The following is a 15,832-nucleotide window of genomic DNA, read 5'->3' on the forward strand; positions in this document are numbered from 1 at the left end:
AAAGATTACCATCGACTTGTAAAATAAAAATTATCAGACCTATAAGACAGTTACAATAATTTTCAAGTGTAAAAGGAGACTAAAAATATAGAAAATAAAAGGATATTATAAAAGAGACACAACAGATTTTCTTATATGCTTTTCTTTTGAAGTGTTTTTATTTAGATTTATAGTACTATTGAACAGACACTATAATAATCAGTTTGTCAATATCACTCTATAACTTTGAGATTTTAATTGGGATTTCATTGAATGTATACATAAAATTGGAAAGAAACAACACCTTGACAACATTGGGCTTTCCTATTTATGAACATGAAATATCTTATTTAGATCTTTGATTTCTTTCATCGAAGTTTTGGAGCCTTCCTCATACAGATATTGTACACTTTTTTAAAAGATTTTTATCAATTCCAATTTTGGGGTGATATTGTAAATTCCTCCTATCTATTGCTGATCTATAGGAAAGAGGTTTACTTCTTTGTAAATCCCCCTTATATACTGTAAATTTGTTGTAATTACTTACTAGCTCCAGGAAGTTGTTTTATTGATTTTGGTTTGGGTTTGGGGGATTGCTTTGGATCTTCTACATGGATGCTAATATCATGTAGGAATAGGCAGTTCGGTTTCTTCCTTTTCAGTGTGTCTTCTCTTTATTTCTTGGGAGCATTAACTTGTCTTGGAGTATTAACTAAGATTTCCAGTACCATGCTGAAAAACAGTGATGAGGGAGAGTCTTCACTTGTCCTGGCTTTAATGAAAAACATTCATGTTTCTTTCAATTAAATATGATCTTAAAGTTGTCGATTTTGTCAAAATTGTTTATCAATTTGGGAAAGCTAAACATTGGACTGATTGACTTTAAAATAAGTATAAATTCTAGTATAAAAAAAAAAAGACTGTAACCCAAATTAAAACTATAAAGGGAAAGGTGCAATGACAGAATACAAAGAACTGGAAAGGAAAAAAAGACAACAAAGAATTTATTATTATCCGTTCATACCTTTAAGACAATTCAACATACTTTGTTCTTCAGTTGTTTTTTTTTTCTTTTTTTTCACTATGTTTAGCTCTTTGATACTCTGTGCTGTATGACTTTATTGGGTCTTACCAGAATATTCACATTCACATCTGTTCCCCAGATTAAGGATAAATAGGTGGTCATTGTTGTCAAATATTTTTCTGTCTAGCAGGAATATATTTTTCTCTTTTACTAGCCAATTATATTATCAAAATAACATATATAATACACATGTGTTCATAAACTTAAATAGTTCTTAACATTCTTGAATGAGAACCAAACAGGACTTAACATGACCTTTATCATTGTTAGTACTTGATGGACTTATTTTCTCTACCTGTGATTTTCCTTTCTTGTGCCTTCCTTGGAGCTTTTCGTTTGAGTTAAAGAAAAGTAGATGGGGAGCTAGTTTTTCTTCTTTTCAAAATCTCTGGAAAATTGTATGTAGGGCTCGAATTATTTACCTCCATAACATTTTGTGTAACTCACTTTTAAAGAAGGCTGAGCATTGTTGTACTCAACTGTAAAAGAAATCCACACTGTGGGGAGTAATTGAAACCCACACTCAGTTGTTTTCAATCCTGATTTCATCTTCACTGTTTCACTCATGCCACTGATTTCAAAATCATCATCTTTCCAAATCCAGTAGTAAATTCCATGCTCTCACCTTACTTTAACTTTGCAGCAGTATCTACCTTTCTTATAGAGATCTCTTGATTACCTACTAACTTCCTCTCATCAAGCTCCCCACCTAAATCTTCCCTGTCTGTTTTGTCATTTAAATTTTGTCTTTATTGCATATATGATTACTTGAAATACTTTATTATTACATGCTTGTTTTATTGTTTTGTGAGTCACTCTGCTATAACTAAGGAGCTAAGTATTTTGTCTTCTTGTCTCATATACTATATCCTTACACCTGTTATGTGTGCAGTAAATATGTTTATTGATATAATAAAAAAGTTGTAAGTAGACAAAATTCTATACATTAAAAATGTTACATATACCACATATGTAAGAAATGTTTAAATTTACATCTCTCCTGTCTTCCAGATCAGTAACTACTGTTTTAGGACTTTGACTCTTAATATTGGATGACATACTAAACCTGTTTACTTAGCCCAACTATTCTGTGATAATTTGGCAATTATTTGCCAACATTTGTATGGGAACATTTGCAAAATTTGTTGATTATTATAGAAATTTGAACTTCAATAAAATATGTTAATACGATTTACTCTCATTTCCTAAAATTTCAGAATTGCTTCTCATTTTGTTAAAATATAATAGGTAACTAAATAAAATACTAGGAACATTATTATACAATCTTTTAATTTCAGGCTGGACAGCAACGTTGGTGGGAACAGGAGATTAAAATAAATGGAAATATCCAAAAGGGAGAATTAATTACCTATAACTTGACTGAGCTAATCAAACCCGAAGCTTATGAAGTCCGCCTAACTCCCCTCACCAAATTTGGTGAAGGAGATTCAACAATTCGAGTCATCAAATACAGTGGTAAGTCACTTATTTAAAAGTATTTCTATATCAAGCTATCTAGAATATGTAGATTACAACTCCTAAATTTTGACACAAATTACATTTTTATATGTTTATTTTTGAGTCATCATTTAAATGACCAAAACCCCCACAAAACTTAATCATCCTCAACTGCTATCTCTGCTCAGTCATTAGTTTTACTGTTAAAATAACTAGTTTAAAGGTTGCCCTGCTCTCAGTTTTGATTTCTGACTTTTGTTTAGCAACAGGTAAGGTTTGAAAGGTCAGCAACACCATTCCTGAAAACATGAACAAATCCAAAATGCTGTTTAGCATTGATCTTTTGGGAACTTTAAGGCTGTCATTGCTGACCTCCAAATTAGCTCCTATTTAATCCTCTAGAATAAAATGGATAGCAGATATAATTCTCCTTGGCTTTAGTGGGGGAAGATCATTAACTTTTGGTCAGGAACTATGGGGCACTGATTACACTTTTACTTATAAAAGACATTCAAATCGTGCTAATATTATATTTTGCTTTTCTTGTAGCTCCTGTTAATCCTCATTTGAGTAAGTATATATTTTCTACTTTAAAATAGCACTGAATTTCACAATTTAGAAAATGTGTTAATAAAGATTATGTAGCAGCTGTTTTTATCTAGCTAAAAATGGAATAGTTTATAAACATTCAAATTGGCATAAAATATAAATTAAAATTTAAAGGACATATGCATAGGCATTATTTAATATTATTATAAGTTTTCCTAAATATGGAGTCATTTCCATCCTTGTTTGTATAGCTGTGTAGTTATTTTTTTTCTCTTTTGTGGCATTGCATAGTATTTATATTACTGTTGTCTGTTTACTTAATATTCATTCTTTGTTTTCTACATTCCACTTCTAAAAACCATAGTTGCTTAGGATGTTGTATTCAGATCGTTTAATCACAATTTTCATGGATTACTATTCAATGTCAAAATCTTAAATGATAGAAAATTATTGCCATTTCTTGATATTTCATATTGAAATTCAGGAGTGATTTTTGTTTCCATTCATTACCTAGGAATATATGGTCCATGCATTGCAAAACAACAAAGTGCTTTGCCTCTTACTCCTATACATCCAATATATACATTGGTTATATATTTAACAGTGACCAAACTACATAAACTCAGTTCTTGCTCTATTTCCTACAGAATAGCCTTCCTTACTCCACTAAGGCATATCTGAATTATAGTATCAGATATTTGTGTAGTTCATCATGGAATTCCATTTAGTCATCACACTGATACTTTGAGCTTCACTTTTCTAAAAGGTTTAAAACAAATGCTGCCACTTCTCCTAAGCAATTTGTCTTTTTGTCTCCCATAACAATTTATCTTCATCTATTAGTATTTTTTGTTTTCTCACATCCTTCAGTAGATTATAAAATACTGAAGAGCTATTCCTGTTCCTACTTTCTCTCTATAGCTCATTACCTTTATGTCTACCATAGTATCACAGTTTATCATATATTCAATGATCATTTGTAAGAGAATAAAAACATGACAATTTCCCTATGCATTAATTAAGTTCTCCATGACTTCAACTGAGGGCTCCAGTGCTGTTTAATTACTATTATCGATTGCAAGTCTTTAGATATCTTTTCTCTGACTGCTCTTCCTGTAGATTTTAAAAAGAGTCGCCATGGGAAAATTTAAGTATTTTAAAGAAGAGATCCTAACCTCTAAAATTATAATATTGTAAACCAATGTTCCCTCAAAAAAAAAAAGTAAAAGAAAAGGAAATAATTTTTAAAAATCAATCAAGTACAGAAAAAGTTGACAAACATTTCATTCACTTTGTTAATAAATATGATATGAAATTATATTTTGGAAACAAATCAACCTAATTTCTGCTACATTTTATTACCTTAGAGAATTGCCAAGAGAATGTCTATCCAATATTCATCTCCAAAATATCTATTTAGACTGATTCCATGGCAGCTTATAATAGTTTAGTATTTTATTAGATTCAAAGTTAGAAAGTTGTGAATCTACCTCTTACTCATAGACAGTTTTGTAAGCCAGTGTTACCTTTAAAATAATAGATAACTTTAAAAGTGAAAAAAACTAAAAAGCTTCCTAAATATTTAAAAATATATATTTTAATTTATTTTGTTTTTTCTGAAAGATAAGGTGATTAGTTGTCAAAGACCCCTGTTCATTTTCTAGGCTCCAGTCAACAAAACTCCTTTGTCCTACAAAACTATGTTTACTTCCTCAGAAAAATACTGTTGGTCCAAACCTGAAGTTTGGTCTCAAGTCCAATATTAACTGAAGAGAAAAAAAAATGAAAATACTATTGAAGTGACTTCTGAAATCGCTCAAGTATTTGAAAATGGAATTAGAATTTTCTTTACTATTGCAAAGAAGTTTAATTATTTTTAAGTCTGATTTATATCTGAAATCTGTAAAATTTTTAAAACTTAAAATTTGTGAATATTATTTTTGGATATAATTTGCTTTGCTTTCAATCCCTGTGTGATTACTATCAAAATATCAGTTTTATTTTTATAAAATTACAATTCCAGTATTCATATGAAACTACAAAAGTTCTCAAATATCCAGTGATGAACAAAAAGAATAAAGTTGGAGGCATCACACGTAATAATTTAAAAATTATATTACAAAGCTACAGTACTCAAAGGAGTCTAGAAATAGGCTAAAAACCTACATAACATTGTAACAAAGTAACCCAAAAATATATCCATAAATTTAGTTAACTGCTTTTTAACAAAACACGATAGGGAAGAAGTAGTCTCTTCAACAACCATAGTACAATGTTGGCAATAATTAGTCATTTTAGAAAACATTATGAAGGTTCTTAAAAAATTAAAGCTATACCTATTTTATGATACAGTAATTCTAGTTCTAAGTATCTATCCAAAGTAATCTCAGTTTAAAGAACTATTTACAATGCCAAGTTTACTGTAGCATTATTGATAACTAAGATACAGAACCAATCTAAATGTCTATTGATGAATGATAAAGTAAATACAATATGCACAATTAATGAAATATTATTCTGTTTTTAAAAGAGAGCATCCTGGTTTGGGGCCTCCCTGGTGGTACAGGGGTTAAAGTCTATCACCAGCCACTGCTACATGAATTTGATCCTCAACTAGGTAGCTAACACATGCAGTGCAGCAGACCTCAGCAACCACTGCTCCCCTCAGCAGTGTATTTTAGTAGATCTGCCTGTTCTGCTCCCCACTGTGTCTCTGGTGAATCCTCCTCACACCTCTGACAATACACAAGTTCTTGTAAGCATAAATAAATAAATATTTTAAAAATACTATGTGCCTAGTTAATATTTTATGCATACTACTATTGAAAACTTCACTGACTTAGACCTCCTTAACTATTTATATTCCCTATAAACATTCCTATTCAGAATACAGAATATATTTTTTTCTCAACAGACTATTGAGAAGTTTGTTTAAATTTAATTAATATTGATAACTTCAATATTTATTTTCAGGAGAGTTTCACTGTGGATTTGAAGATGGTAATATTTGTTTGTTCACCCAAGATGATACAGATAATTTTGACTGGACAAAGCAAAGTACTGCAACAAGGAATACAAAATATACTCCAAACACAGGACCAAATGCTGATCGTAGTGGCTCCAAAGAAGGTGTGCAAGTTTGAAATGTTGTCTTTATAGGAGTTATCTGCTAACTTTGGACTTCTAGAAATACTATTAACATGAAATACACTATCATCTTTAACTAATAGGTTTGATGATTATATAATAAAATATTAAATTCTTGTGTACCATATTAATGATTTAGATACTTTCAATTTCATAGAAATTAATTTTCATTCAGAACTAAATGACATAAATGTGTTGAGGTATTGGAATAATTTTTTGGTAATCAAGTCTAAAATCCAATTTGTATCACATGTTTATAATTTTGAACAATTTTATTTTTTATTATGTAGATTATGTTGCTTTATATATTGTGCATATGCAGGTTTTATAAATCACATGCAAACTATCATCTTTCATTTGCATGAAAACTCTACAACTTGATGATTTCAAATTTCACTTTATTTAACAATAGGCTAAATTTTATTTTGTCTTTTAAAAGGTTTTTATATGTATATTGAGACATCTCGACCAAGATTGGAAGGTGAAAAGGCTCGACTTCTCAGCCCTGTTTTCAGCATTGCTCCAAAAAACCCTTATGGACCCACCAACACTGCATATTGTTTCAGTTTCTTTTACCACATGTATGGACAACATATAGGTGAGAGAGCAAGAATTATTATGCTTCTTGTGAAGTAAATTATAACTAGCAAAATAAAAGCTCACAACACACAACATGAAGTAAATATTAGTCAGTGAGTGTCACCACTGACATTTATGAATTAGCTGCAAATTGTAATATGTTTGCACCATGGCCTAATTTCCCAACTTTAGATTAGAATTTAAAGTCTGGACTACTACTTACCTCCTTTCGAATCCTAATGCTGGCAGACTGTCAATTAATTGGTTAAATGCTGTATGATATCTGATTGTACACTCAATCACACTATAATTTAGTCTACTTTCTAAAGATATTTGCTTGAATAATGATTCAAAGTATGTTAACATTCACAGAAAAGGAGTCTAGGCATATTTTGAAGACAAATATTTTGAGTAACTTATGTGTATTTGGAATATTAGTATGATATTTTTTCTTATCAATGCCTCTCTAGCCTAATGGCATTAAGAACATCCTAGGGCCTGATAGCATATTACATAATCTTAAAAATGCACCTAACAAATTGTGCTTTTTGGAGGGAATGTGACAATCACACAGGTGTACAGTTCCTCATATGCATGAAAATGACTTGGCAGCACATGCTAGCATGATCTACATCAGTTGATATCTACAATGTGAACTGATATAAGTCAAAGGTCTTTATACAGTGAGTGTGTACATTCATATGGTTTTCAGTGGAAATATCACTGTTTAACATTAGAATTTTTTTCCGGAACCTTCAGTTCATATTACATTATAACAAAATATATGCTAAATTCCCTTTCTAAATAAGACAAAATTCTGAATGATGAAGCATATCTGGTTCCATAGATCTTGGAAAAGGGATTGTGAATCTATATTTAGTTGAAGAATAAGGTAGTGTTCCAGGATAAAATAATAACTTTTATCTGGGCATTAAAAGATTTAGAATTTTAATAGAGAAAATCTAAGGACAATAAATTACTGGTAATGAGGGAATGAAAGGTGAAAGATTAAGGTGAATTTAAGTGTCCTGATATAAATTAATAGAGTTAGTAATATCAGTATATATTTATATAAATAATTTATACCATAAAATTGGGCATAAAATAAATATATGCCAGCCATTTCATTATATAAGTGAAGTAATTTTAATAAATTTGTAAAAAAAAATTTTTTTAAAGATTTATTTGTACATACAGAACTGGGGTACAGGCCAGAGGCTCAGGGGCTGTGAAAGGCTTCACCAGAGACAGAGTTGGGAGCAGAACAGGCAGATCGACGAAGTACACTGCTGAGGGGAGCAGTGGGCAGGTCAGGAGAGGTCTGCCATGCCAAGTGGTCACCTCCGGGGCAGGCGGGAAGCTAACTCATGTGGAAGTGGCTTTAGCTTCTCAGTGCAGTGCTTTAACCCGCTGCACCACCAGGGAGGGCCATAAATTTGTAAAATTTACTGAAGAAAATTGAAAATTGAAAAGTTTATGTGAGTTATAGGTAATTAATTGTACTGGGAGTCTAACTCAACCAGCATTGCTAGCTAGTATTCTTCAACAGTAGGTGACAAGTCTGGAGGAACAGCTCTTATACATTGAAAATTGCCTCATATGAACTCAGGAACTGAGTCTTATTTCCTGAATCTATAAAGTGAGACTTATTATTCCTGTTTTATAAATTTGCAGTTAAACTTTTATGCTATAAAATTATGAAATTTTCTGTTAGATGCCACTAATCTTGGGTTATCTTGAATGTCACATAATAATTAAAAAGAAGAGTTAATATGTGTGAGAATAAACCATGACAGACTGGAAGACAATACCAAACACTTCATTGGTTGTCTTAATCTTCATCATAAACATTCATACTCATTGAAATCATTATCCTGTTTCAGATATGAGGAAACTGGAATATAGAAAATTTTTATGTACATGCCTTCATATCATAGCTGATAACTAGTAAAGCCAATATAGGAAGCTGGACAGAATCTGTCAGCCTCACACTTTGCGGGGAGAATTATTGGAGTATCGTGAAAATTTGGCTAATTTAGTACTAGGGATAGTTATTATAATTTTGTACAAAAAAGTAGGATAGCATGGGAAAATAGATCTTACAGAACTGGGAAAAACAATGGAAAAGCCATGAGAAAGCTTGGATTTATGCTGGCCACACTATGAAAAGAACTAAATCACTAAACAATTTCCAAACCATCTTATTTAAGGAAGGTAGGATTAGTCTACCTACGATTCTTCCCTTAGTTTGCCAGGCATAACTATTTTACTTTTTCTTGTTTTGATTTCATGGATTTTTTCTTCTAATTTACCTTGGAACAGACTTATTCTTAGAGTTTTAAAGTAATTAATTATAAGATCAATATTTTGAATTACTGTAAAGATTATAAAATATATTTGAGAGTAGTTTCCTTAGTGATTCCTCTCAAACTTTCTTCATTCTTCTGAGTCTCAAGAAAATTTTAACATACTTTGATTTCAATTTGATATTCTTATCCTGTTGTTATCTATTGATGTACACTTAAAATTCTGCTAGATTTATTCTTAACATTTTACAGATAAGGCAGGTCTCCATTTTCCAGGTTTTCAATAATGTACCACTTTGATCCCTGTGCCTTTGTCTTCATTAGGCATTTGAAGGTTCCAGATATCATGTCTGCCACTGGGGCCCCTCTAGACAAGTCATAGTCATACTGTTAAAGACCAAAATATGTGGTCTAGGCATTTAATAATCAATTAGGAATACATATGCTGACTCATTAGGGAGATACTGCCTGTAGGTGAAATCATCCCTCTTTGTAAACATTAATTTAAGACACTCATTTATCTGTAAATCTGGGGGCATTTGTAGCCACTGGTTTTACAAATGACATTCTTAATTTTATTCATTCTTTTAGAAATCCAAATGCAAGTGATTCCTCCTGAATTCCTAATTATAGTTACTACTTGTTTAGTAACCACAATTCTTTTTTAATTGTGCCTAATGAACAATATATCAATGAGATGAGTAATGATTTTTAATAACACAAAAGATATGATCAGTTACACATTATGTAGAAAAAATACTTTCCAATTGAAAATGAAGTTCAATATATTATATTACTTATCAACTGCTGTACAACAAATAACCTCTAACTTTTATGCAAGTATTTATCATCTCATGCTTTTCAGGTCAGTATATGGGTATGGATTATTCGAATGCCTCGTTAATATCTCCTATGAGTTCACAGATAAGCTATCTGGCAAGACTACAGTCTAATTTGAAGACTTGACTTGGGAAGAATACAATTCTAAGTACACTCACTTGGTTTTTGCAGACTTCGCTCTCCAGATACTGCTTTAAGTTATTGACTTCTTGCTCACTGGTGGCCAGAGACTTCTTTCAATTCCTTCTCATGCAGACAGGTCTACAGGATTATCTCATGGGGTGGCAGCAGGCAGCCTCAAAGCCAGCAATCTCCCAGGGAGAATAAGCACATGCTTATGATTTTATATATATATATATATATATATATGTATATATATATATATATATAAACTATCCGCCAAGCATACAGTTCAGCAGAGAGCATAATCTCTGTGACATCACATAACTTCTGCTTTGTTCTATCTGTTGATACTGAGTTGATAATTCTAACCCTTATCAAGGTGAGGAAATTGCACAAGTGTTAATGTTAGCAGGTTAAAATTACTGGGAGGCCTTTTAAGAGTTTATCACACTGGTATAGTTGACTGAAGAAAGAAAATAAATGAAAACTATTATGTGTTATCCTTTAACTATTGATTTATATCTACATATTATAATAGATTGCTGCTGACAGTAATATAAGATTATTTCAGCAATACTGTAGCTACTAGTAGGTATTTCAGTTGCTGACTACTTGACTAAATTCCTAAAGCTTTTGCAAAGAACTTGAGTCTTCTATGAGATGACTGGATAAAACAGTGTTAACAATTAAAAATCAGAAAAAAAATGTACTTCATTATTTCTAGAAGAATGTGAGATATATGCATCATCTCACACCCTGAAATAAAATATAAAAAACATAAAAGATATTTATAAATTAATGTACACATTTTAAAACATATTTCAAAACAATTGTGGCTCTAGAATGCCAATTTCACTGGGGAACCACTGGGAACAATGAAAAGGATTTTGTTAATTAAGTTTACACTTTGATGAAGCTTGAGGATAAAGAAGAAAGGACATAGGCCTATTTTAAGCATAAAAAAGTATTTTCAGAAAGGGTAATGTTGGAAATACAAAATTTAGAGTGAAGAAAAGATAGGAATATAGAGCTCCAACAGGAGAATTAGCCTTGAAGAGAGGAAATAATATCACTTTCCCTGCTGTGGAAGGAAACAAATTACATAGGAATGTGGTTTCAGATAAAGTTTTAGATGCAAGAACAGCAAGGACATATGTGATGGTTCTCTTCCTAATAGTATGTATTTTCTCTGTAAAACAATTACAAAATATGCATGTTCAAAGAGTAGATCTTTTTAGGAGCATGGTAAATGGAAGCAGAAACTAATCAGCAATATAGGGAGAATTTGAACAGTGGAAATCAAGACATATCAGTAAGTCAGTCTGGAGATTTGGAAATAGTTTTAGGATATAATTCTTATTTAAGTCTACCTCACATCTACCTTACCACCTGACTAGTACTCATGCAATACTAATGCAATACTAACTGATTTCCATGCTGTCTTTTTGGCCCATAGTTTGATAGTAAATTTTTTTATAAAGTTAATAGGACACAACCCCATGATTCTCCATGGGCAGCACAATTGTCTATAACAGTCATATTTGAAGTTTACTAAATCAAGCTCTATAATATCTGGGAACTCTCCATAGTTTCTATCCTTTATCCTGCTGAACTGTATGCTTGGAAAAATTAGTGTCCTGGGAATATAAAGATTTATTTCAGCATTCAATAAGCAGTTATTTAAATGAATGTTTTTAAATTATAGAATTGAATAACTACATTTTATTCTCTTTAAACATCCAAAGAGCTCATATTTTCATTCAAAATCTAATGCAGAACAACTTTTGGAATTCTTATCTTCCTTCTTCCTTTTCTTTTTTTTTTTATGTTCCCAAAACAACTGGAAAAGGTTAGAGAACATGAGAAATAAAGGAGACAAGGTATAAAAGTAGAGAATATAAGAACACTTTTTTCATGGCAGGGTAGGGAAAATGGTAGACCCTAAAATAAACAGTGGCAAAGGTGCTGACATATACAGATAGTAAGCCTGATAAAAATTTGTTGGACGTTAATGTACACATTCAACTGGTTAGGAAAAGGTACAAAGAATAAGTGAATTTACATTTTTATTTATGATGTCATTTTGCAGTTATATATTGAAAAAATAACAATAGATGCATACAGCCATTTCTACTCAGATATGAATGATTTTATAATTCTCCATTTTGTCTGTGTGTATAAAACAAATGATGATAGCAATCATCTATCAATATACATAGCTGTTGCCTGGAGCTAGACAATTTTTGACATATTCCTATTTTCCTGAAATGTGAAACTCAAATTAACAAGTCTATGCTACTGATTAGAATAAAAATATAATTATATGCAAGTGATCCTCAGGCCCTGAGTAAACCAAATTACAAATTAATTCAAGTGAACTTCACAAATTCTAGTATTTAAAGGAATATGTATATTTTAGGACATAGCCAATTACCTGAATTACATATTTGTTATAAAATAGTTAAATATAAAATTATATTATGGACCTAAGAACCAATACTAATTTAAATAATATTTATATGTTATTCTGTGCATAGTAATTTATATGAAACTATTAAAATAGGAACAATGTAGTTGCATAATTAATACATCCGTGAACACCCTCACAACTTTGATCACTGCTCACAAGGTAATATAACACTTAGAATATTTAGCCTTTGCAAATGTAGTTACTAAGCATGAAATTAGTTAAGTCCTTTCTGACTATATCACCTGACTTGAAGAGTAGTGACCAAAAGTGAGAATTAGGACACCAAAGAGAATGAAATACACTTAAATTTGATATAGCAACTTCAAATTTTTATCTTGGAGCTATATTGCATTTGAAAACTTCTGGGGATGATTAAATGCATTCATATAGGTGTCTGCTGCCTACTACAGCATTAACATAGAACCTCTGAGGATTTAAAATTACTTTAAAGAATATTAACACAGTCCTTCAAATTCACCTGGAATTTTCTTACTGTATGACTGTGACAATGTGCTGAATCAGCTTTGCTGAATTTAACTTCTTTTGATTGCTTTATTCTGTTTCAAGTTCTAATTTTGTTGACTAACATTATCTGAACAGAAGTATAAATATTTTTTTGTGAGTAAATCTTTTATAAATTTAAAAACTGGAAACTTGCTAGAAAAAATTTCAAAATCATTTGTCTATTCATATTTCTTTTGTCGTCATCTCTAAAACAAGGTAATGTATCAGTAGTTTAAATAATCAGTTTGGTTTGGATCTACGAACTGATTAGAAAAATCAAATATAATTGATATTATGTGCATAAATTATAATATGTCTGAATGTGTTTCAATCAGCTATACTTCCAATGTTTTTTTTTAAGATATAAACAATACTCATTTTTTTAAATACAATCTAATGACAACTGAATATATCTTATATAATCTATTCAAAACCCAACTTAAAACCTGTTATTATTCAAACCTGGTTTCTTCAGACTAAGCAAAATTACTTTTATACTATATATTCATTAACGATACATTTAAAATGAGGGGCTTATATAGCATAAGTTATATCTCAATAGAAGTGTCATAGTATTTGTTGAAATCCTGAAGGCCTAGTGATGAAAGGATCAACTGTGAAACTGTCTGGGTTCAGATCCTACCTTTGTTATTTTCCTAATGTATGATGTAGGGAAAATTACTGAACTACTCCAAGATTTCTCATCTGTAATACTATAATAATAATAAGCACTTAATCGCATTTTTGAGAGAATTAATTTCTTACCTGAATTGTTCAACACATATTATTTTGTAGTAATAGTATATCATTTCTATGTAAAGATCATAAAACTGTTGAAAGAGGTATCTTAAATCACTAGACAAAGGTTACTTTAATTTTATCTTCAAATAAATTATTTTAAAAGAAAAAAAGTATTTGGATGAAATTCAAATAAACAAAATAAGATGTTATTTTGGACAACACAATTTGAGTCAGACATTGAGCACCTCAAACAAAACATGATTACATTCTGTATTAGTGCCCTGTTGCTGCTGTAACAAATAGCTTAGCACAAATTTTATGGCACAAAACAACACAAAATTATGATCCTGCAGTTCTAGGAGTCAGAAATAGTAAATGAGCATAATGAGATTAAATCAAAGGGTCAGCAGTGTTTGTTCTTTCTGAAGATACAGGGTGAATTCATTTCTTTACCCTTTCTGTCTTTTAAAGATTGTATGTATTCCAAATGAGACAATTTATTCCACCTTCTTTTTCACTTATATGCCCTTTTGCAGTACCAAATCTCTTCCTACTACCATCTTATAAAGATTACACTAGGATTTACCCAGGTATTCTAGGAAACTCTCCCCATCTCAAGACCCCTGATAACACCTGCAAAATCACTTATTGCCATATAAAGTAATATTCACTTGTTCTGCAAACAAAGACACAATTATTTTTATGTCTGCCTTACCTGCCAAATGTCATTAACAGTAAGACTGGAAATGAGAGAGGAAGGGAGAATGAGGATATGTTGGTGTTCTATAAATGTCATCTTTAAAGATGTACAAGTATTTTGAAAAAAAAAATTCATTGTTATTTTTTAGGTGTTTTAAATGTTTATCTACGCTTGAAAGGGCAGACAACAATTGAGAACCCACTGTGGTCATCAAGTGGAAATAAAGGACAAAGATGGAATGAGGCTCATGTTAATATATATCCAATTACTTCATTTCAGGTAAGAAAAGAACAATCATTTCTGTATACAGATATTGTTCCTTAGCATAATTGTACAGGCAGACCTGGACAAATCCAATATGGATATGATTTTTTGAATCGCAGAAATCACATAATCAAGTTTCTCTTTAGTTCTAAAATTTGTTTTTTAAAGAAAAAATGCCATTTCCCTTATTAATTAATATAACCTCATGATATATTTGAAAAAGAGTATCAAATTTTAAATTATTTGTTGGAGAAAATGTAATACAACTCTTTAAAATAACATGTGTACATTGTGTTCACTGAAGACAAATGATACAGATTCCTATAATTTGTGGAAGCTGGATAAAATCTATTCTTAATCTATTTGAGAGTTACTTGATGGGATTTTACATACTTTATAAAATGTTACCCTTTATGATACTATCACTTTAGTAATTTATCAAGTTGTTTATAAAGTCAGAGAACTTTAACCAAGTTATTGTTCTTTGCTTTCATACAGAAAAGAAGTAAGTCTTAGATTGAATTAAAGAGCTAGCTATAAGTATACAATAGAAATTTTAATTGCTATAACATTGTACATCATAGCTAGAGACACTATTCCATGAAGCTATTTTAGTAGATAAAATAATATAATATTTGTGATTTTAATAATACATATTACATACTCATTTTATCTAATCATTTTGTGATTTAATAATTATGTTATCTACTCATTTGTTTCTATTGGTATTTATTAGGTGAATTTCACAAAATATAGAGTAAAGGCATGGAAATCTGATAGCTCCTGTTATAGCACCTTTTAATTGGCAGACTGTCCTTTACATATAACCTAAAGCTTTCATTACTTTGCTATAGAAAATGTACTTCTACACATTACTAAGATAAAATGCAGTTGTTCATAACGGTAAGGAATAATGCAGTTAGACTATCTATAAACACATAAAAGCACTATAACTAGAAACTCTGAGGATCATTTTGTTTCTATAAAGGAGAGTACAATTGTAAAAAACTGAATCTATGGCAACATCATTAAACCAAATTAAACTGGCAAGACAGGATTCCAAAGCAAACATTATAAAAATGTATATA

General features: G+C 30.6%; 1 protein-coding gene across 2 annotated transcripts in view; it reads left to right on the top strand.

The window, feature by feature from the left end:
• MDGA2 (MAM domain containing glycosylphosphatidylinositol anchor 2) overlaps positions 1 to 15,832 on the top strand; it is a 663,419-nt gene that overhangs the window by 633,629 nt on the left and 13,958 nt on the right. For both annotated transcript variants that reach the window (XM_004681901.2, XM_012724471.1), the window contains 5 exons: positions 2,362 to 2,539; positions 3,071 to 3,091; positions 6,044 to 6,199; positions 6,657 to 6,815; positions 14,629 to 14,759. In XM_004681901.2, coding sequence (XP_004681958.1) covers positions 2,362 to 2,539; positions 3,071 to 3,091; positions 6,044 to 6,199; positions 6,657 to 6,815; positions 14,629 to 14,759 — 645 coding nt within the window. The remainder of the gene's footprint in view (positions 1 to 2,361; positions 2,540 to 3,070; positions 3,092 to 6,043; positions 6,200 to 6,656; positions 6,816 to 14,628; positions 14,760 to 15,832) is intronic.

The sequence above is a fragment of the Condylura cristata genome, unplaced genomic scaffold (assembly GCF_000260355.1).
Source record: "Condylura cristata isolate star-nosed mole 26May11 unplaced genomic scaffold, ConCri1.0 scaffold00013, whole genome shotgun sequence".
NCBI lineage: Eukaryota > Metazoa > Chordata > Mammalia > Eulipotyphla > Talpidae > Condylura > Condylura cristata.